We start from the raw sequence: 23,882 nt of genomic DNA, 5'->3' as shown, positions 1-23,882 counted from the left end.
CACCACCACGAAATTAAAAACACCTCACAGCCACGAAACACGAAATTATAAACACCTCACCACCACGTAATTAAAAACACCTCACAGCCACGAAACACGAAATTATAAACACCTCACCACCACGAAATTAAAAACACCTTACAGCCACGAAATTAAAAACACCTCACCACCACGAAATTAAAAACACCTCACCACCACGAAATTATAAATACCTCACCACCAAAAAATTAAAAACACCTCACAGCCACGAAACACGAAATTATAATCACCTCACAGCCAAGTAATTAAAAACACCTCACAGCCACTAAACACGTAATTATAAACACCTCACATCCACATAATTAAAAACACCTCATGGCCACGAAACACATAATTAAAAACACCTCACAGCCACGAAATTAAAAACACCCCACAGCCATGAAACACGTAATTAAAAACACCTCACAGCCACGAAACACGGAATTAAAAACAACTCACATCCACGAAATTAAAAACACCTCACAGCCACGAAATTAAAAACACCTCACAGCCACGTAATTAAAAACACCTCACAGCCACGAAATTAAAAACACCTCACAGCCACGAAATTAAAAACACCTCACAGCCACGAAATTAAAAACACCTCACAGCCACGTAATTATAAACACCTCACAGCCACGTAATGAAAAACACCTCACCACCACGAAATTATAAACACCTCACAGCCACGAAATTATAAACACCTCACAGCCACGAAATTATAAACACCTCACAGCCAAGTAATTAAAAACACCTCACAGCCACAAAACACGTAATTATAAACACCTCACATCCACATAATTAAAAACACCTCATGGCCACGAAACACATAATTAAAAACACCTCACAGCCACGAAATTAAAAACACCTCACAGCCATGAAACACGTAATTAAAAACACCTCACAGCCACGAAACACGGAATTAAAAACAATTCACATCCACGAAATTAAAAACACCTCACAGCCACGAAATTAAAAACACCTCACAGCCACGTAATTAAAAACACCTCACAGCCACGAAATTATAAACACCTCACAGCCAAGTAATTAAAAACACCTCACAGCCACAAAACACGTAATTATAAACACCTCACATCCACATAATTAAAAACACCTCATGGCCACGAAACACATAATTAAAAACACCTCACAGCCACGAAATTAAAAACACCTCACAGCCATGAAACACGTAATTAAAAACACCTCACAGCCACGAAACACGGAATTAAAAACAACTCACATCCACGAAATTAAAAACACTTCACAGCCACGAAATTAAAAACACCTCACAGCCACGAAATTAAAAACACCTCACAGCCACGAAATTAAAAACACTTCACAGCCACGAAATTAAAAACACCTCACAGCCACGTAATTATAAACACCTCACAGCCACGTAATGAAAAACACCTCACCACCACGAAATTAAAAACACCTCACAGCCACGAAATTAAAAACACCTCACAGCCATGAAATTAAAAACACCTCACAGCCACGAAATTAAAAACACCTCACAGCCACGTAATTATAAACACCTCACAGCCACGTAATGAAAAACACCTCACCACCACGAAATTATAAACACCTCACAGCCAAGTAATTAAAAACACCTCACAGCCACAAAACACGTAATTATAAACACCTCACATCCACATAATTAAAAACACCTCATGGCCACGAAACACATAATTAAAAACACCTCACAGCCACGAAATTAAAAACACCTCACAGCCATGAAACACGTAATTAAAAACACCTCACAGCCACGAAACACGGAATTAAAAACAATTCACGTCCGCGAAATTAAAAACACCTCACAGCCACGAAATTAAAAACACCTCACAGCCACGTAATTAAAAACACCTCACAGCCACGAAATTATAAACACCTCACAGCCAAGTAATTAAAAACACCTCACAGCCACAAAACACGTAATTATAAACACCTCACATCCACATAATTAAAAACACCTCATGGCCACGAAACACATAATTAAAAACACCTCACAGCCACGAAATTAAAAACACCTCACAGCCATGAAACACGTAATTAAAAACACCTCACAGCCACGAAACACGGAATTAAAAACAACTCACATCCACGAAATTAAAAACACCTCACAGCCACGAAATTAAAAACACCTCACAGCCACGAAATTAAAAACACCTCACAGCCACGAAATTAAAAACACCTCACAGCCACGTAATTATAAACACCTCACAGCCACGTAATGAAAAACACCTCACCACCACGAAATTATAAACACCTCACAGCCACGAAATTATAAACACCTCACAGCCACGAAATTATAAACACCTCACCACCACGAAATTATAAACACCTCACAGCCACGAAACACGAAATTATAAACACCTCATAGCCACGTAATTAAAAACACCTCACAGCCACAAAACACGTAATTATAAACACCTCACATCCACATAATTAAAAACACCTCACAGCCACGAAACACATAATTAAAAACACCTCACGGCCACGAAACACATAATTAAAAACACCTCACAGCCACGAAATTAAAAACACCTCACAGCCACGAAACACGTAATTAAAAACAACTCACATCCACGAAATTAAAAACACCTCACAGCCACGAAATTAAAACACCTCACAGCCACGAAATTAAAAACACCTCACCACCACGAAATTATAAACACCTCCCAACCACGAAATTAAAAACACCTCACAGCCACGTAATTATAAACACCTCACAGCCACGTAATGAAAAACACCTCACCACCACGAAACACGAAATTATAAACACCTCACAGCCACGAAATTAAAAACACCTCACAGCCATGAAACACGTAATTATAAACACCTCACATCCACATAATTAAAAACACCTCATGGCCACGAAACACATAATTAAAAACACCTCACAGCCACGTAATTATAAACACCTCACAGCCACGTAATGAAAAACACCTCACAGCCACGAAACACGTAATTATAAACACCTCACATCCACATAATTAAAAACACCTCATGGCCACGAAACACATAATTAAAAACACCTCACAGCCATGAAACACGTAATTATAAACACCTCACATCCACATAATTAAAAACACCTCATGGCCACGAAACACATAATTAAAAACACCTCACAGCCATGAAACACGTAATTATAAACACCTCACATCCACATAATTAAAAACACCTCATGGCCACGAAACACATAATTAAAAACACCTCACAGCCACGTAATTATAAACACCTCACAGCCACGTAATGAAAAACACCTCACCACCACGAAACACGAAATTATAAACACATCACAGCCACGAAATTAAAAACACCTCACGGCCACGAAACACATAATTAAAAACAACTCACAGCCACGAAATTAAAAACACCTCACAGCCATGAAACACGTAATTAAAAACAACTCACATCCACGTAATTAAAAACACCTCACAGCCACGAAACACGGAATTAAAAACAACTCACATCCACGAAATTAAAAACACCTCACAGCCACGAAATTAAAAACACCTCACAGCCACGAAATTAAAAACACCTCACAGCCACGAAATTAAAAACACCTCAGCCACGAAATTAAAAACACCTCACAGCCACGTAATTATAAACACCTCACAGCCACGTAATGAAAAACACACCACCACGAAACACAAAATTATAAACACCTCACAGCCACGAAACACAAAATTATAAACACCTCACAGCCACGAAATTAAAAACACCTCACAGCCACGAAATTAAAAACACCTCACAGCCACGTAATTATAAACACCTCACAGCCACGTAATGAAAAACACCTCACCACCACGAAATTATAAACACCTCACCACCACGAAATTATAAACACCTCACCGCCACGAAATTATAAACACCTCACAGCCACGAAATTAAAAACACCTCACATCCACGAAATTATAAACACCTCACATCCACGAAATTATAAACACCTCACAGCCACGTAATTATAAACACCTCACCACCACGAAATTATAAACACCTCACAGCCACGAAATTATAAACACCTCACAGCCACGAAATTATAAACATCTCACAGCCACGAAATTATAAACACCTCACAGCCACGAAATTATAAACACCTCACCGCCACGAAATTATAAACACCTCACAGCCACGAAATTAAAAACACCTCACAGCCACGTAATTATAAACACCTCACCACCACGAAATTATAAACACCTCACAGCCACGAAATTATAAACACCTCACCACCACGAAATTATAAACACCTCACAGCCACGTAATTATAAACACCTCACATCCACGAAATTATAAACACCTCACAGCCACGAAATTATAAACACCTCACATCCACGTAATTATAAGCACCTCACATCCACGAAATTAAAACACCTCACAGCCACGAAATTAAAAACATCTCACCACCACGAAATTATAAACACCTCACAGCCACGTAATTATAAACACCTCACAGCCACGTAATTATAAACACCTCACATCCACGAAATTATAAACACCTCACAGCCACGTAATTATAAACACCTCACATCCACGAAATTAAAAACACCTCACAGCCACGAAATTATAAACACCTCACAGCCACGAAATTATAAACACCTCACAGCCACGTAATTATAAACACCTCACAGCCACGTAATTATAAACACCTCACATCCACGAAATTATAAACACCTCACAGCCACGTAATTATAAGCACCTCACATCCACGAAATTAAAACACCTCACAGCCACGAAATTAAAAACACCTCACATCCACGAAATTAAAACACCTCACAGCCACGAAATTAAAAACACCTCACCACCACGAAATTATAAACACCTCACAACCACGAAATTAAAAACACCTCACCACCACGAAATTATAAACACCTCACAACCACGAAATTAAAAACATCTCACCACCACGAAATTATAAACACCTCACAGCCACGTAATTATAAACACCTCACCACCACGAAATTATAAACACCTCACAGCCACGTAATTATAAACACCTCACATCCACAAAATTAAAACACCTCACCGCCACGAAATTAAAAACACCTCACATCCATGAAATTAAAACACCTCACAGCCACGAAATTAAAAACACCTCACCACCACGAAATTATAAACACCTCACAACCACGAAATTAAAAACATCTCACCACCACGAAATTATAAACACCTCACAGCCACGTAATTATAAACACCTCACCACCACGAAATTATAAACACCTCACAGCCACGTAATTATAAACACCTCACAGCCACGAAACACGTAATTATAAACACCTCACAGCCACGAAATTAAAAACACCTCACCACCACGAAATTATAAACACCTCACAACCACGTAATTAAAAACACCTCACAGCCACGAAACACGTAATTATAAACACCTCACCACCACGAAATTAAAAACACCTCACAGCCACGAAATTATAAACACCTCACAACCACGTAATTAAAAACACCTCACAGCCACGAAACACGTAATTATAAACACCTCACCACCACGAAATTAAAAAAACCTCACCACCATGAAATTATAAACACCTCACAACCACGAAATTATAAACACCTCACAACCACGAAATTAAAAAAAACTCACAACCATGAAATTGTAAACACCTCACAACCACGAAATTATAAACACCTCACAGCCACGAAATTCTAAACACCTCACAGCCACGAAATTATAAACACCTCACAGCCACGAAATTATAAACACCTCACAGCCACGAAATTTAAAAAAACCTCACAACCATGAAATTATAAAAACCTCACAACCATGAAATTATAAACACCTCACAACAACGAAATTATAAACACCTCACAACCACGAAATTTAAAAAACCTCACCACCATGAAATTATAAACACCTCACAGCCACGAAATTATAAACACCTCACATCCACGAAATTATAAACACCTCACATCCACGAAATTATAAACACCTCACATCCACGAAATTATAAACACCTCACATCCACGAAATTATAAACACCTCACATCCACGAAATTATAAACACCTCACAGCCACGAAATTATAAACACCTCACAGCCACGAAATTATAAACACCTCACCACCACGAAATTATAAACACCTCACATCCACGAAATTATAAACACCTCACATCCACGAAATTATAAACACCTCACATCCACGAAATTATAAACACCTCACATCCACGAAATTATAAACACCTCACATCCACGAAATTATAAACACCTCACCACCACGAAATTATAAACACCTCACATCCACGAAATTATAAACACCTCACATCCACGTAATTATAAACACCTCACATCCACGAAATTATAAACACCTCACATCCACGAAATTATAAACACCTCACATCCACGAAATTATAAACACCTCACAGCCACGAAATTATAAACACCTCACATCCACGAAATTATAAACACCTCACAGCCACGAAATTATAAACACCTCACAGCCACGAAATTATAAACACCTCACCACCACGAAATTATAAACACCTCACATCCACGAAATTATAAACACCTCACATCCACGTAATTATAAACACCTCACATCCACGAAATTATAAACACCTCACAGCCACGAAATTATAAACACCTCACAGCCACGAAATTATAAACACCTCACATCCACGAAATTATAAACACCTCACATCCACGTAATTATAAACACCTCACATCCACAAAATTATAAACACCTCACATCCACGAAATTATAAACACCTCACAGCCACGAAATTATAAACACCTCACCACCACGAAATTATAAACACCTCACATCCACGAAATTATAAACACCTCACATCCACGTAATTATAAACACCTCACATCCACGAAATTATAAACACCTCACATCCACGAAATTAAAACACCTCACAGCCACGAAATTATAAACACCTCACATCCACGTAATTATAAACACCTCACATCCACGAAATTATAAACACCTCACATCCACGAAATTATAAACACCTCACAGCCACGAAATTATAAACACCTCACCACCACGAAATTATAAACACCTCACATCCACGAAATTATAAACACCTCACATCCACGTAATTATAAACACCTCACATCCACGAAATTATAAACACCTCACATCCACGAAATTATAAACACCTCACATCCACGTAATTATAAACACCTCACATCCACGAAATTATAAACACCTCACATCCACGAAATTATAAACACCTCACATCCACGTAATTATAAACACCTCACATCCACGAAATTATAAACACCTCACATCCACGTAATTATAAGCACCTCACATCCACGAAATTAAAACACCTCACAGCCACGGAAACAAAAGTTTGAGGAAGTCGTTAAGTGACAACACAGACACTGCCCAGATGTGTAGATATATAGATAAATGACTGTACCCGATTTGCCGTTTTGTCATGGTTTACACCAATCATAATTCAAACAATCATAATGCACAGATGTATTTGTAATATACGCGATATCACAATTTATAAACAATTGAAGTTGAAAAAAAAAAAATTCCCCAAAAAAAAAAAAAAAATTGGAATTTTTTCTAAAAGAATACCCTTAGGACATACCGACAGGAGAGATTTGTGCATACCAGAAGTTTGGTACGATTTCACAAAAGTTTGAGGGAGTAGTTCAGTGACAAGACAACACAAGACAACACAAGACAACACAGACACTACACAGATATATATATATATATATATATGACTCCATGGTAAGATCTCCAACCTTTAATTGAACAAACAATGACTCAACGTTTCGATTAACAACATGTGAAGCCACACGCCTCCGTTAATCTTCCTCAAGAGTGATAAAATCATCTCAACATCCCCTTATATGCAAAGTGGGCGGGGTATATGCAAAGTGGGGTGGGCAAAGCTGGACAGCCAATGAAACCGTATCACACCGCTCTCGTGAACGGAGACGTTATTGACCAAATTCAAAAATCAACCGCATATTAACGGCTTAAAATAATCCTGTAAGCAATGCTGGATTATAACTCAAGTGTTTAGAAAATCAGGAACAATCATTACATTTAATTAAAAGTTAAACTTGTAAACAATTAAATTGTAAATTAAATTAAAACTGTAAATATATTAAAGCAAAAAAATAATAATAATAATTTTTAAGATAAAATAAAATTGCCATAAATATCGAGATCATCACATGTGGCCCTATGCGGTAAAGGGGAAATGCAGGAAGGAGGGGGATTATAGGGGGGGGATAGAATGGGGGGGGGACCCCATTTGCCCACCCCACTTTGCATATACCCCGCCCACTTTGCATATAAGGGGATGTTGAGATGATTTTATCACTCTTGAGGAAGATTAACAGAGGCGTGTGGCTTTGTCACATGTTGTTAATCGAAACGTTGAGTCATTGTTTGTTCAATTAAAGGTTGGAGATCTTACCATGGAGTCATTTGGATTTACTCCCAACTGCAAATCTTTGCATATATATATATATATAATTTGGTCATGAATAAACGATATGGCAGGATGTCTTCCTGATGAGCCCATAACAATGGCGAAATCTATATCGGCAGCTCTGCTTTCCTTTATTCATGACCATAAAGGCATAAATATCAGTCTTCAAACACCTGAGTGCCACACGGACCACATCAGAGGTGACGTGTCGGCGTAATTTTTGTGTCACATGATGTCATGTCACATGTCACATCTAGGGTCAGTGCGCTCCTTTCGTTAAACATAGACGGACCGTAATATCTATTTTTCTCTAATCTACTCTCAACCATTTGCAGCCAATGGGACTCTTCTCTATCTTGGAAGAGCAGTGTGTATTCCCGAAGGCGACAGACGCCACCTTCAAGGCGGCACTTTATGACAACCATCTGGGCAAGTCGCCGAACTTCCAAAAGCCTCGAGTTGGAGGGAAGAAGACGAGCGCTTCCGCGACCTTTGAGCTTATTCACTACGCTGGCACGGTGAGTAAGGGACCTGTTAACACGAATTAATATCAATGAATCATCACGTAGGTTCCTTGGAATAATAGAGGCCTAGTAAGAAATGCATACGCTTTGGTAGAAATTACAGGTGTTGCTGAGTAAGCGATTGTGTAAACCGTTTATTTTGACTTGTCCCTCCATACCAGGTTGGCTACAACATAGACGGTTGGCTGGAGAAGAATAAGGACCCCCTCAATGACACGGTTGTCCAGATTTTCCGTAAATCCAAGATGTTCTTGCTGGCAGCTGTTTTCAAAGAGGAAGAACCGCCAGGTAAAGCAAGTTATTCAAAGGAATCAAAGTTTCTTATGTTTGGTGGGTGGAAGGTGTGGGAGAATACCAAAAATATATGTGTTCATATATTTCTTTCTCCAAATGTATGTTTTGTATAACCCTGTAGAAATGGAATCTGTAGGAGAAAAGAGCTTGCGTGCACAGGTCAAGGAATGACCTACAACAGATAGATAAGAAGGTGTTTCATCACTTTAACTGTGACAGCTGTCTAAGATGGCCCTTAGAATTCTCTGAGATGGAAAGCAGACCGTTCCACTGTCTGAGCCGAGAAAGTCTGTGCGGAGTCTTAAATTCCATTCCATATATGGAAGTGAGGTTTTATGATACTAGGGCATGCCCGTACTATATATATATCTAAAATTATATCCCCCCCCTCTATTTACATGAAATGGTTTGGTCCATTCGCAAAGCCAAAGCGAACGGCTTGCGAGTCCGGTGACAATCCCCCCCCCCTCTATTTACATGAAATGGTTTGGTCCATTCGCAAAGCCAAAGCGAACGGCAGTTACGAATCGCAGTTACGATGAATCGCAAATTAGTTTTAATTAGTTTTAAAACATAGTTTAACGCCAACATAGTTTGCCAACGTGAAATAAATGAATATGCTCTCAAATGTGCCGTCCGAGGCAGAGTCTGTTCGCCACGTTCGGCACACGTGATAGCTCGCTGCTCTCTGATTGGTTGAATCGTTTTTTGGACATAGCTCGGTAACTACTTGTCCGATTAATTTCAAACCTTGAAAAGGCACATCCTCGGGTCCCCAGCAATATACCTGGCAAGTTGCAAGTATATCGGACCGGTAGTTGTCGAGAAACAGCGGTCACAGACAAACACACACACACACAGACACACACACACACACACACAGAGATTAGTGGAATTATAGATAGATAAGGGACAAGTGGGACTTCGCAAGGAGAGAGCTGCGCTGGCCAAGAGCGAAGGAGAAGATCTACAAAGGAGAAGTTTGTACCATGCCACGACCGGCTGAACAGAGAGGCTTCGTTAAAGTTAATTAGTTCATTAGTTAGTCAATATCTCGATATCCCCTACCTTTTTGAGTTTTAATAAACAGAAACAAAAGTGAACAAAAGTGGAGTCTTCCTTTATCTTAGATAAGAGGAACAATTCCATAAAGGTAAATACCTTCCAGTATCTTGTTTGTTTAATTCTTAACGACTTTGGTTATTCTCATTGTCATCACAGCTGGGACAGCAAAGAAGCAGAAGAAGGGAGCGGCATTCCAAACGGTTTCTGCGCTCTACCGGGTAATAACGCGACACATTAGGAATCTTAGCAGCGATTATAAACGTTAAAGTTGAAATTTGTGAGAGTCTTTTGATACTTCAAACACATCACATGTTTCCACAACTCAGGAACAACTGGGAAAGCTGATGACCACTTTACACAGCACCATGCCTCATTTCGTTCGCTGCATCATTCCGAATGAAAAGAAGCAGTGTGGTAAGGAAGGTTCTAGAACTTCTAGGCTGGTTCAGTTGTCGCACTGTCAGTTGAACGCGTCGTTATCGCTTCTACAACTTATCAACAACCCGGAAATGCAACGACCCGACACTCTTTGTCCATTAGGAATGATCGAAGCTGCGCTGGTGCTCAACCAATTGGCCTGCAACGGTGTCCTTGAGGGAATTCGAATCTGCAGAAAGGGTTTTCCCAACCGCCTTATGTACCCAGAGTTCCTGCAGAGGTAAGTAGGCCTGCTGGTTTCTTATTCTTTATCCATAATGGACTAATCCAACAACAAATGGAAGTTGCATCTTCTTTTCATGTCAGTTTGAACAGCAGTAGCTGAATCTATAAAGTGGAGATTAAGAATGAAACACAGGCCTTTTTGGCCTGGTGCTAGTCATTGCAGGAATACCTGGGGGTCCTTTATCTCTTTTTAGCCAATGCACACCTACCAAAGGCTGCACACCTACCAGCTTAAAATGGTACCTATCCGTGAAGAAGAAAAAATAGTGACTCGTAGCAAAATAAATGGTAACTCGCAGTGAAATAAAATGGTGACTTCCGGTGAAGAAAACCTTGACGAACCGTGGAAAAATGCACCGACGAATGTTGAAAGAAAATTGTGGAACAAATCAAAATCTTGGATTCACTTCCTAGCAGCAAAAGTTGCTCCTACTATTTTAACGGTGTAGCCCATCGGACAATGTCGTCTAGAACAGCGACAACAGGAATGTGGAATTTATTGATTCATTCATCGTTTGCCATTCGCTCTTTTTTACCCAGGTCATTCACGAACCGGCTGTCCATGCCTGAAGTAAACAAAATTGAATACTTACATTGGCAAGTGGGGCAATAGAGGGATGCAACAGGCAAGGGAATGAGTGACCAGGAAAGGATGAGAGAGAGGAGAGAAGAAAACATGGTAACCTGCAAATAAGAAGGGCTGGGTTAGATAGGGTTAATGGGAATAGAAAAGACCACAGGTTGGGATGAAGGGATGGCGTGAGATGGACGATCATAGGGATGGCACAAGTTTTTAAAATTACATTTATTTATTTATATACATGGTGATGGCTGATGGAAGAGCTTGGACACGACATAATAAAAGGAACAAAATTTTGGGACGGGTGGATGTTTGTATAACGGGTGTAGAGAAGAACATGGTTTTGGATGTGGGACGACTTGACATGGTGGTGAACAGGTGGCTTGAAGAATAAGATTGAAGAGTGTGGAAGGTGGTTCCACAGGTGGGGAAAAAGAGGAACGAAAGAGTGTAGGTGAGCAATGGTTCTGGATTTGGGCATTTTCACGAGGAGGGGTTTCTGGTGGACCGCATGTGGCCTGCAGATACCTGGGGGGGGGGGGGGGGGGGGGCAAAGCACGGAAAGGGCAGCGGGTATAATACCAGAAATGAGGCGGAAGAAGAAGAAGAGAGAGAGAAAGAGAAAGAGAGAGAGAGAGAGAGAGAGAGAGAGAGAGAGAGAGAGAGAGAGAGAGAGAGAGAGAGAGACCACCGACTAACCCATAGGTTCTGCTTCATTGTGAGAGATTCCAATGATCTTGAAGGCCTTGGCTTCCATGGCGTAAAGCTGAGCAAGATATGGAGCAGAGGGGAGAGCAGTACTCTATCAAGCTGTGGATGAAGGCCTTGTAGGTGGATAGGAGCTCAGGTGTGCCAAGGATGGACTTTGTACGATGGAGGATGCCCATTGCCCAGTCGCTATCTGGCTTTGCAGGCCAACTTTGAAATGTGGCTTGCCCAGGAGAAATCATAGTGAGAGTGGGGCCCAAGACTTGGAGTGAATGAACCTCTTCAAGAGGGTTGGTGAGAATGTAGATGTGAGGTTTTGAGGTACCTTCCTTTGAGAGAGTGTGAGTGAGTGTGTGGGATTTTTCAAGATTAACAGACATATTCCAAGTGTTTGAGTAGTTTGTGATTTTGTCAAGGTGTGAAGAGAGGGAAGAGGCTGCTGACTGTCTGTCAGGGGGATGAGGGATGTCACGGCAGAGAATGGAGTCATCAGTAAAGAGATCAAGATAATTTTCCAGAGAATCACGGAGATCATTTATGAAGATTAGGAATAGGACTGGGCCCAGAACACTGCCTTGGGGTACTCTAAGCAGCCTTGACAAGAAGAGGTGAAGAGAGGATTCCGTTGAGAGCCCCACTTTGGCTACGAGAGTGGAGGAAGTCAGGAATCCAATAATGGAGTTGGCCTTGGATTCCATAGGCAGATGGTTTGGGGAGGATGCCAGACTGTATGCATTGTTGGGAGAGTCGAAGCAGCATATATCCAAGGTAAAGTGACCAGGTCTGAATCCGAATTGATGATCCGAGATGTTGTTGGAGAAAAGGAATTATTTTATGTCGACAGCGATGATGAATTCCACGACCTTGCTGATGATTGGAAGTAACCTAATTGATCTGTACTTGAGGGGATCCATTTTGCGTCTTTTCTATGTAAGGCTGTGACGTTGGCTGATTTCCAAGCGGATGGAAGGTGACCTATGGTAAATGAAGATGACCTATGGTAAATGAAGATGACCTATGGTAAATGAAGATGACCTATGGTAAATGAAGACGACCTAAGCGTGGAGAGGGCAGAAGGCCGATGTGCAAGAGTAGCAGAGCAGGTTTTTTTTAGGACGTGAGCTGATGCCGTCTGGTCCGGTTGCAGAGTCAGAGTCGAGGATTGACAGAAACTTTTCCACTTTCTCAGGTGTAAAAGACACATAATCCAGGAGCAGTTGGGTACGACTGGGAAGGGTGGGTACAGAGAGAGAGAGAGAGGGATGGAGGGACAGATGTTAAGGGGACAAGATTTTGCAGCAAACACAGAATTGAGGCATTCGCCTTCTCACGAGCGGGGTCAGCTGTGGAGCCAAAGCTAGGGAGGGATGGAAGGGGAGCATACAGATTTGGGAGGCGATGGAGGTAAGCGGAGGAAAGGGAAGGAGTAGGGTCAGATATATCACCTTTTTGATATATAAATAAATGACCTCTTTCTCTAACATCTTATCCAGGTGTATAAAAAGATGACTATTATGCGGGACAATGAGTTATGTACATGTCCACAATAATGTTGAAAGAGGCAGACAAGATGTGCTGCAGCCACCAGAAGAGTATGCTGCACTTATTGCTTGAAATTCCCCTTGAGGCAGCTTGATTTTAGTGTACCCAGATGTACGTAAAACCCCAATAAAGTTAGGCCATGCGACCAATCTGAAAACAGGGGCAATGCTTCCAATTGGCCACCGATGTTGTCACATGGTCTCCCACGTGTTTTCCCAGGTATTACATTTTGGATCCCAATGCCACCAAGGGAGTAAGCGACCCCATCAAGCAGGCTGGCCTAATTATTAAGAAAGCCAAGCTGACGGACGACGAGTACCGCCTGGGAAAGACGAAGGTAAGGACCACCTGTAACCACCTGAAGAGATTTCGAGAACCACTGCTCTCTGACTCGATCAGAGTTCCTCTTAAACTTTGATAAACTAGATGTTTAAGTTCGTATTAATGGACACGTTTTCCATTTTGGATTCACAGTTTTGGGTTCAGAAGATATGGCTGAGCAGAAGCATAAAAGTGATGATATTTGGGTTAATTTGCACATGTATGTTCACAGGCACCAAGATGAATCTGGATTTGTTTACAAAGGGGCCTTGACTCGGGGAGACAATGATACCAGGCCAAATCTGGCCACCTGTTGGTACAGCTGATAAGGTGCTAGCCAGAGTCAGTCTAGCATTGGTGGATACCTGAACTGTCAATGTTCAGGTATCCACCAACGCAGATATCCACCAATGACGCCAGGTCAAATCTGGCTGCCTGTCGGAGATGTGTAGAAACTCCATGGAATTGCAACTCTCAAGTGAACGTGAGCAGCCGAATTTGCCGATAAACGACACGAAACCAGCTATCTTACTGATGCTGCGATGTGTGTGTGTGTATATATACTGTATATATATATATATATATATATATATATATATATATATATATATATATATATATATATATATATATATATATATATATATATTCTTATATATGTATATACAGACTTGGCATTTAATATGGAATATTTTTTTTGTGGGGGTGAACTTACTTTTCAAGACGACTTAGAACCAAAAGTTCATTGGAATTATGTTGAAATTATTCTAGATTTTGTTAATGTGACCTTTAAAAGAAACAAAAAACACATTTGACATTTCGAAACAAATAAATTGATCCTTGAAAGTGATGTAAACTGATATCGAACTCAATTCATGGACAGTACTGTGTTAAACTTCTGTACGTTTTCCAAAAGTATCTCTTTATTTTGCACATTACCCAAAAAAAAATTCAACAAAAACAAAAGCTAAATTATGACTGGGATTACGGACAGTAAAATTACAGTTCAGTACTTCGTGTAACCCCCACGAGCATTCAGGAGAGCACGTACACGTCGAGGCATGCTGTTCACGAGATTTGCCAAGGTTTGGACAGGAATAGTTTGCCATGCAGTGACAATAGCCTGCTGCAATTCACGCACAGAGGTCGGCTGCTGGTCCAAGTTGTCGATTTGACGCGTTAATTCTGCCCACAAGTTCTCTATCGGATTCATATCTGGGGACATGGCAGGCCACTCCATATGCTCTACACCACGGTCAGCAAGAAAGTGTTGGATCATGCGAGCAGGATGAGGCCGTGCATTGTCATCTTGGAAGACAAAGTTTCCTCGAAAGGCTGCACAAGCAAATGGAAGCAATGTTTCTTCCAGAATGACCCTGTACTTGAACTGGTTCAGGTTTCCATTCAGAACAACCAGGTCCGTTTTGCCCTGTGCATGAAGAGCAGCCCAAACGGTCACCCCACCACCTCCAGCTTGGACTCTTGGCACTATACAATCTTCGTTGTGGGCTTCATGCACTTGTCTGCACACTCGGACGTGGCCATCTTGACGATAGACCAGAAATCTAGACTCGTCACTGAAGGTCACGTGATTCCAGTGTCCTGGCTGCCATTGACGGTGCTCTCTGGCCCACTGCAATCAGCGCTGGCTGTGTTGTCTGGTCAGGCGTGGCTTTCTCAGAGGACGCCTGGCACGATAGCCTGCTTGAACCAGTCGTTGGTTGACTAGCCTTCTGGATACAGGCACATTTGTCAGTTGCTGCCACTCAGCCCTAAGCCGATTAGCTGACTTGGTATGGCCATTGCAGACTAACCGGTGCAGCTGGCGATCATCTCTCCTTGTGGTTCTGCATGGACGTCCTGGCCTCGGTATTGGAGGAGAGACACCCCTCTGAGCATTTCGTTTCAGGATCTTTGACACCTGACCTTGAGTGATGCCATACTGCCGAGCAATAGCACGCTGTTTCATGCCAGAATTTCGTAAAGCCACCACTCCATGACAAACAGCATTGTCAAGTTGATGGACCATCTCCAGAGGAAGCGGCAATAACTTTTGTGGACGTGCAGCAGATGTTTTCCACTAATACAGAATGCAACAACCCTTATTTACCTGATTGTGAGGCCATTCGTCAAATGTACCTGTCCTTACATTTTGTCATGCCACCTGTGATATAATTTTGTTATTGACTTCTTGCTGCGAAAGACAATCAGTGACATGGTTCTTTCAACAAAGACATCACCGAAGGGTAAAATAAACTCACCAGATTGATTTACTGAGTTCAGAAAGTAAACCCAAGTCAAGGAAAAAAAAGATTCCATATTAAATGCCAAGTCTGTATATATATATATATATATATATATATATATATATATATATATATATATATATATATATATGTATGTATGTATGTATGTATGTATGTATGTATGTATGTATGTATGTATATATATATATATATATATATATATATATATATATATATATATATATATATATATATATATATATACACACACATATACAGACTTGGCATTTAATATGGAATATTTTTTTTGTGGGGGTGAACTTACTTTTCAAGATGACTTAGAACCAAAAGTTCATTGGAATTATGTTGAAATTATTCTAGATTTTGTTAATGTGACCTTTAAAAGAAACAAAAACCACATTTGACATTTTGAAACAAATAAATTGATCCTTGAAAGTGATGGAAACTGACATCGAACTCAATTCACGGACAGTACTGTGTTAAACTTCTGTGCGTTTTCCAGAAGTAGCTCTTTATTTTGCACATTAGCCAAAAAAAAATTCAACAAAAACAAAAGCTAAATTATGACTGGGATTACGGACAGTAAAATTACAGTTCAGTACTTCGTGTAACCCCCACGAGCATTCAGGAGAGCACGTACACGTCGAGGCATGCTGTTCACGAGATTTGCCAAGGTTTGGACAGGAATCGCTTGCCATGCAGTGACAATAGTCTGCTGCAATTCCCGCACAGAGGTAGGCTGCTGGTCCAAGTGGTCGATTTGACGTGTTAATTCTGCCCACAAGTTCTCTATAGGATTCATATCCGGGGACATGGCAGGCCACTCCATATGCTCTACACCACGGTCAGCAAGAAAGTGTTGGATCATGCGAGCATGATGAGGCCGTGCATTATCATCTTGGAAGACAAAGTTCCCTCGAAAGGCTGCACGAGCAAATGGAAGCAATGTTTCTTCCAGAATGACCCTGTGCTTGAACTGTTTCAGGTTTCCATTCAGAACAACCAGGTCAGTTTTGCCCCTGCAAGAAAAGCAGCCCAAACGGTCACCCCCACCACCTCCAGCTTGGACTCTTGGCACTATACAATCTTCGTTGTGGGCTTCATGCACTTGTCTGCGCCCTCGGACATGGCCATCTTGATGATAGACCAGAAATCTAGACTCGTCACTGAAGGTCACGTGATTCCATTGTCCTGGCTGCCATTGACGGTGCTCTCTGGCCCACTGCAATCGGCGCTGGCTGTGTTGTCTGGTCAGGCGTGGCTTTCTCTGTGGACGCCTGGCACAATAGCCTGCTTGAACCAGTCGTTGGTTGACTAGCCTTCTGGATACAGGCACATTTGTCAGTTGCTGCCACTCAGCCCTAAGCCGATTAGCTGACTTGGTACGGCCATTGCAGACTAACCGGTGCAGCTGGCGATCATCTCTCCTTGTGGTTCTGCGTGGACGTCCTGGCCTCGGTATTGGAGTAGGGACACCCCTCTGAGCATTTCGTTTCAGGATCTTTGACACCTGACCTTGAGTGATGCCATACTGCCGAGCAATAGCACGCTGTTTCATGCCAGAATTTCGTAAAGCCACCACTCCATGACAAACAGCATTGTCAAGTTGACGGACCATCTCCAGAGGAAGCGGCAATAACTTTTGTAGACGTGCAGCAGTTATTTTCCACTAATACAGAACGCAACAACCCTTATATACCCGATTGTGAAGCCAATCGTCAAATGTACCTGTCCTTACATTTTGCCACGCCACCTGTGATATAATCCTCTTATTGACTTCTTGCTGCGAAAGACAATCAGTGACATGGTTCTTTCAACAAAGACATCACCGAAGGGTAAAATAAACTCACCAGATTGATATACTGAGTTCAGAAAGTAAACCCAAATCAAGAAAAAAAAAAATTCCATATTAAATGCCAAGTCTGTATATATATATATATATATATATATATATATATATATTGTAACGGTTTCCACGCGACCCTCCTGCCCTTACCAAGGGGAGATTAAGCCCCTTGTTATTATTGGGTCGTCGCAACCGCGAGATTTGAATCGCCACTCACGGGCAGACGCGAGGTAGGGTTTCGGGACGATGTCCGCACGTACCTAAGTTCCGCCACGGAAACGGAGATCAAGTCTCGCATGAACCACGCGTAATTTGAGTACGCCCGAGCAGATGGCATACCACGTGGTCCATGCAGTTATTTGGTATTGGAACCCGATTCGAGCGGTTTTATTCGTACCACGCTTAGTCAATAGATGGAAGGGACGAGACGGTCGAATAAAAGGAAGAACACAGGTTTAATTATTATTATGTACAAGGCGAAGAGACACAGAGCAGAACTTAAGCAGTCTTAGCTTATTCCCAAACATGGGCCCGATCACACTCACAGGGGGAAATGAAGGAAGGATGATGTTCAGGCGCTGAACACGCCGGTTTGGTTGTCCAGGAACAGCTTCGCCCGGCGTGGCCCTCCCCAGTCACAGCACGCCCCTCGATGAAGGCAAGCAGGTGGCGGGAGGGATCCTTGCAGCACGTCTCTCGAACAAAAGCAGAGCAGGCAGGCGGGAAAATGTACGCATCTCTCGCCAGGCTTGGCGGTTCCTCACAGTGTGATTAATTAACGGTGCGCTCTCACTTGCGTAACTCAATAGAGGTTCTGCCTCAAGCTCAACCGAGCGTTTAACTTGTAAGAGCGCCTTATAACTTGGTTCATGCGCGTCTTCTCTTTCTCTTTGAACTCTCTCAACTCTGGAACCCTCTTTCTCTTCTCTTTGGTTCAGCGCACCTCCCTCAGAACGTAGGACTTGTCCAAGCGCCTCTCCCCTCAAAAACTGAGATGGGGGGCTTTGCGCAACGGGTTATATTGCCAACCCCCTTAGCTCGCTCGAATGTTCCAAAACACGCCTTCTGATGCAGTGGTAAGCCACTCCCTTGAGCCTTGATTGGCGGCTCGTGCTTACCGTCACTCCCACTCTCCTTGCTCCGCCTTCCTTCGGCCTGGATCGACTTGCCAGGCCCGACCTCGTGTTATTTCGCGCCAAAAGCCAAAGTATCGAGGGAGCATAAGCAATGGAAGGACCTAACTCTCATTATTCTACTCAACGCAAAACTAACCCATGAAAAGGACTATGCTTACATTTACTAAGACATAACTGAACCATCGCGAGGCTACGTGTTGTCGTGTGACTAAACTATGAGAGGGAAATTAACCTTTATTGCAAAAACTCAAAACCGCAACAATATATATATATATATATATATATATATATATATATATATATATATATGTATATATATATATATATATATATATATATATATATATATATATATATATATATATACACATACATACAGTATATCAAATTGTTTGGCCATGAATATGTTCTTTTTGGGTTTTTTCTCATTTATACACTTATGGTTTATTTATATATGTTATGGAATTTGATGTCATTTCATCGTTTTTTTTCCAAGTTTGATCTGTATGTGTAAGGGCATTCCCACTACAAGCTTCCTTTTTGGGATTCCGCCTCTTTCAGGTATTTAAACGTCTTCTTTATGCCTGTTTGTTGTTTTCTTGAAGGAAATAAATGTTGTGATTTTATTTAATTTGATATACACATCGTTAAAAAGTAAATATGGACGGATGTTTTCTTTCACAATGTTGTGAGATTCCCAGAAGTCCTTGGACAAAGACCTTCATAATGACATGGGTTTTATGGTCCATGGTCGAGTCGTTGAAGAGAAAATAGTGAGAAATAACAGCAAATACCTGAGTAACCAACACGGTGAAAGCGTTGCTTGAAGGAATGCCACAGAGTTATTTGGGTGGTGTATAGACAACAGACCACTGCCTCGATCGCTGAGGCCTATGCGTACTGTGATCCTCACAAGGCCCGTGATGCCTGTCGGCTCCAACCTTTCAATATCTGATGACGTTTTAACAGTCGCTTTGCCCATTTTACACTGAAGGGAAAACATGTAGGGAGGGCATGGCGATCGTGAATGAGAGAGCTCCGAAGTCGGGAAAACGTCTGGTTTCGCATAGCACCAACATGGCGGCTGTATGAATTTGCATGTTGAAATTGCGTGTGGAGTCAGGCCAGCAGTCCAACCAATGGGTGGAGCAGAATGTTACACACAGTTGTACAGACGAACAAGCGTATTATTATAACGAATTTGTACCTGATGTTACCAACGGACAGATGAACACAGTATAGACTACGGGATTTGTACCTGATATACCTGTATCGTTAGCCGCATGCTTAGACGAGTGGACCAATAAACCAGTGAAACGAACATCTTCCAAACTGCTGGATTAACCAGCGAGACGGAAGTACTGAACACAAGTTGTACTCGGATTTCCGCATGGCATATCCTTGACTTTGAGTCTTCATCTTTGGAAGGTTTTCTTCCGTGCTGGGGTCCTGGCAAACCTCGAAGAAGCCCGAGACGATGCCATATCCAAGGTTATTGCTGGGCTGCAGTCACAATGTCGTGGTAAGGTGGCACGGCTCAACTTCGCTGAACTCAAGGCCAAGCGGTAAGGAGGAACATCCTGCTTGGACTTCTTCTTCACCTCACAACGAGGCTTCCTAATACTAATATGTTTAAAGTACCAGCAATGCTTTAAAGTTGGACAGTGAAGAAAATGAATGTGAAAATGTTTGCTTTTTTTTAAGGAAGTATAATTTAGGACGTAGTGAAATATTTCAACTGCATAGAGTTCTATTGGGCCTCTGAGTTGGATATGACTCTTCAAATTCGATATGACTTCAAAATTACTATTCTCATGCAATTCTTCTAATTATGGACAGAAATAATGCTTCTCAGCATAGGTTAAGCTGGCCTACCTGTTCACAGTGCACTTTAGCACAAAATAGAGCTATCATTTGGCAGCATTACAGCTTTTTGAATTAGTAAAATGGAGAAATGAAAAGCTGTCCGAGACGTAACGTAAATAGGCAGATATAGAGAGTACACTGATCAAACTGAAGACAATGCGGGTTACGGCCTACATGGTTGATGTCTGCATGACGGTACACAGTTTGAAAACATCACGTCTTAAACTTTCCATTCACAGCAGATGATCAGGGAAAGAAAACACAAATCAAATCAAAAAACATCACACGAAAAAAAAAAAAATCAAATCATAAAAAATCACAAATCAAAATCAAAACAAAACCACAGCTGAATCAAAACAAACCTGTTTGTTAGGAGGTGTATGGGCATGCAGCAAGTTGTACTTGCAGTCAAAGTCTCAAATCTGAGCACAACCGCTTCTGCATGTACAGACGCTCGACTCGAAACAAGTGTTGTCCATCTCTATGGTCTTCATGCCTGTACTAACTCCTTGAGGCAGACTGTTGGTAAATACCAAGTTGCTTTTTATTTACCTGCTTATTAAGGTGTTGTTGTGTATATGGACAATAATGATGAGGTGGTGTAGAGTGGGTTCAGTGTGCGCAAAATTCCCATGAGTGTTCCTCACATTACCCATGTCCCTGCAGTGACGCAATGGCTTCCATTCAGCGTAATGTGCGAACCTTCCTCAAGATGCGCTTCTGGCCTTGGTTCAAGCTCTTTGGAAAGGTGCTGCCCCGATTCAGGTTTTTTTCAGCAAAAGTTTGACATTATCACCGTAGTTGGGGTTGGGGTGGGGGAGAGGGGACGGTGTGCGAGCTTGGGCAGGTGCATATATTCTGTGTACAGGGGTCAAGAATTGTACCATCTTTGTGTAAATAAGAAGCAGATGGCACCTAATCTATAAGGTCGAGATGTTGATGCCATGCCAACTTTAATTTTGTTTCCAGGTCAAGCCCCTTTGCATCCGACTCCGTGAAGAGGAGGACCGACATAAGAAAGAAGATTCGATGAAGAAAGCTCTGGAAAATGCTGAGAAAATGGTGGAGACGGTCGAAGAGCAAAAGGCTCTTATTGAGAAGCTTGAGGCTGAGAAAAAATCCCTCGAAGAGAAATTGAGTTTGGTAAATAATGCATCCTGTTTTTGAGGTCTCGAATTTTCTTTTTCTTTTTTAAATAAACATTATTTGTTCCATATATCTTTGAGAATGTCAGGAAGTTGGATCTTCTTCTTTGCACTAGGACTTTATTTGTCGGGGGTTGGAGACCTAACTCTTCTGCTCATCTAACTCTCCATAAAACCTCATCAGGTCCCAATACAATTATTGAAGGACTTTTGTTCTTGTCCTTTGTGTCTTGCATAAGGTTTAGACATCACAGCAAATAAACAAAAGGGAAGGTCTACAAAAGACGTTGTTCTACCTTGGACTATGTAATGATATTCCCTGGGGTGTGCTCAGGAAACGGATGGAAAGTCAGAAGCCCAGGACCTGCTTCACAACTTGAGGCGACAGCTGCGAGATACCGAGAGCAAGCTGACAGACTCCCTGCAGCGGCTTGAGGACGAGGAGAGCACTGTGTCGGACTTGAGTACCAAGAGGAGACAATTGGAGGACGAATGCCATGACCTCCGAATTGGCATCGAAACACACGAGGGTAGCCTGTCCAAGCTAGAAAAAGAAAAGAAGGTATATATATATATATATACATGTACACATGACGATTCCCTGCTTTGCAATCGGAAAACATCGGGAATAGAAAACGCGTGCGGTGATGATTCTCTTTTTCCCTGAATTATGTGTCAAATCAAATCTCTGATTATCTCACCACCATTGTTGGTCCATTCTCTTACATCGGTTTGCATTTTGTCCAATTATTTTAGTAACAGGTAAATTACTTTAACTCATGTGTGTGGAGGTGGCCGAGTAGCGAGCATTATATGGCCTGGTGTCGCACAGGTTGTGGGTTTGGATCGGACCGAAAACAACGGGGTTGAGGAATCTGATTCAAAACGTTCCCAAATGGAGCTGAGCTGGTCTTAGGAGAATCACAATGCTCCATATAAAATTGTCAATGAACAAACAACGGCCTGCTGATTTATTAGCGACAGCATGGAAAAGCTATCCTACCTCCTAGCTCCAGGTCTTTAATACAACTGTTCACCACCATCTCTTATCTCCCCCCATGCAAAACCTTGATCTTTTCTACCCCCGTTAATTCACCCCAGATCCACTTTTCTGAAATACCGACTTCTTTCTTTCCTGGAAGTCCTAGCAGTGTCCATAAGTTTTACACTTAACCCCCCCCCCCCCCCCCCCCTTCCCACAGATCTCCCATTGTCCCTGTCTGCTGTTGTACTTGTGTGTTTCCCTCTCTCTCCAAACCTTGTCTCCCGCCCCCATTATCTTATGTTTTATGTGACAGTTTATCTCTTTGTGATTAAGTTAGCTCTTACACGAGCCTCGATCTTCTATTCAAAATAAAAATCTACCGGTTTCACCGAGGGTACGATAGGTTTGCTCTCTGTCTGTCTGTCCAATCATCCATCGTACCTGTGGTTTTTTTTACACTTTCTGTCCTTACCCTTTCACATGTTCAACTGAAACTTGGTAC

At 41.6% G+C, this 23,882-nt stretch overlaps 1 protein-coding gene across 6 annotated transcripts in view; it reads left to right on the top strand.

The window, feature by feature from the left end:
* The window catches only part of LOC137414072 (uncharacterized), a 165,402-nt gene that overhangs the window by 70,435 nt on the left and 71,085 nt on the right, over positions 1 to 23,882 (top strand). For all 6 annotated transcript variants that reach the window (XM_068099542.2, XM_078778525.1, XM_078778523.1 and 3 more), the window contains 10 exons: positions 8,774 to 8,956; positions 9,124 to 9,250; positions 10,478 to 10,539; positions 10,648 to 10,735; positions 10,862 to 10,979; positions 14,034 to 14,151; positions 20,813 to 20,949; positions 21,917 to 21,998; positions 22,220 to 22,393; positions 22,730 to 22,957. In XM_068099542.2, the coding sequence (XP_067955643.2) occupies positions 8,774 to 8,956; positions 9,124 to 9,250; positions 10,478 to 10,539; positions 10,648 to 10,735; positions 10,862 to 10,979; positions 14,034 to 14,151; positions 20,813 to 20,949; positions 21,917 to 21,998; positions 22,220 to 22,393; positions 22,730 to 22,957 (1,317 nt within the window). The remainder of the gene's footprint in view (positions 1 to 8,773; positions 8,957 to 9,123; positions 9,251 to 10,477; positions 10,540 to 10,647; positions 10,736 to 10,861; positions 10,980 to 14,033; positions 14,152 to 20,812; positions 20,950 to 21,916; positions 21,999 to 22,219; positions 22,394 to 22,729; positions 22,958 to 23,882) is intronic.

Source organism: Myxine glutinosa, chromosome 5 (genome assembly GCF_964187855.1).
Source record: "Myxine glutinosa chromosome 5, kmMyxGlut1.1, whole genome shotgun sequence".
Taxonomy (NCBI): Eukaryota; Metazoa; Chordata; class Myxini; order Myxiniformes; family Myxinidae; genus Myxine; species Myxine glutinosa.
This window is presented reverse-complemented; position numbering and strand designations above follow the sequence as displayed.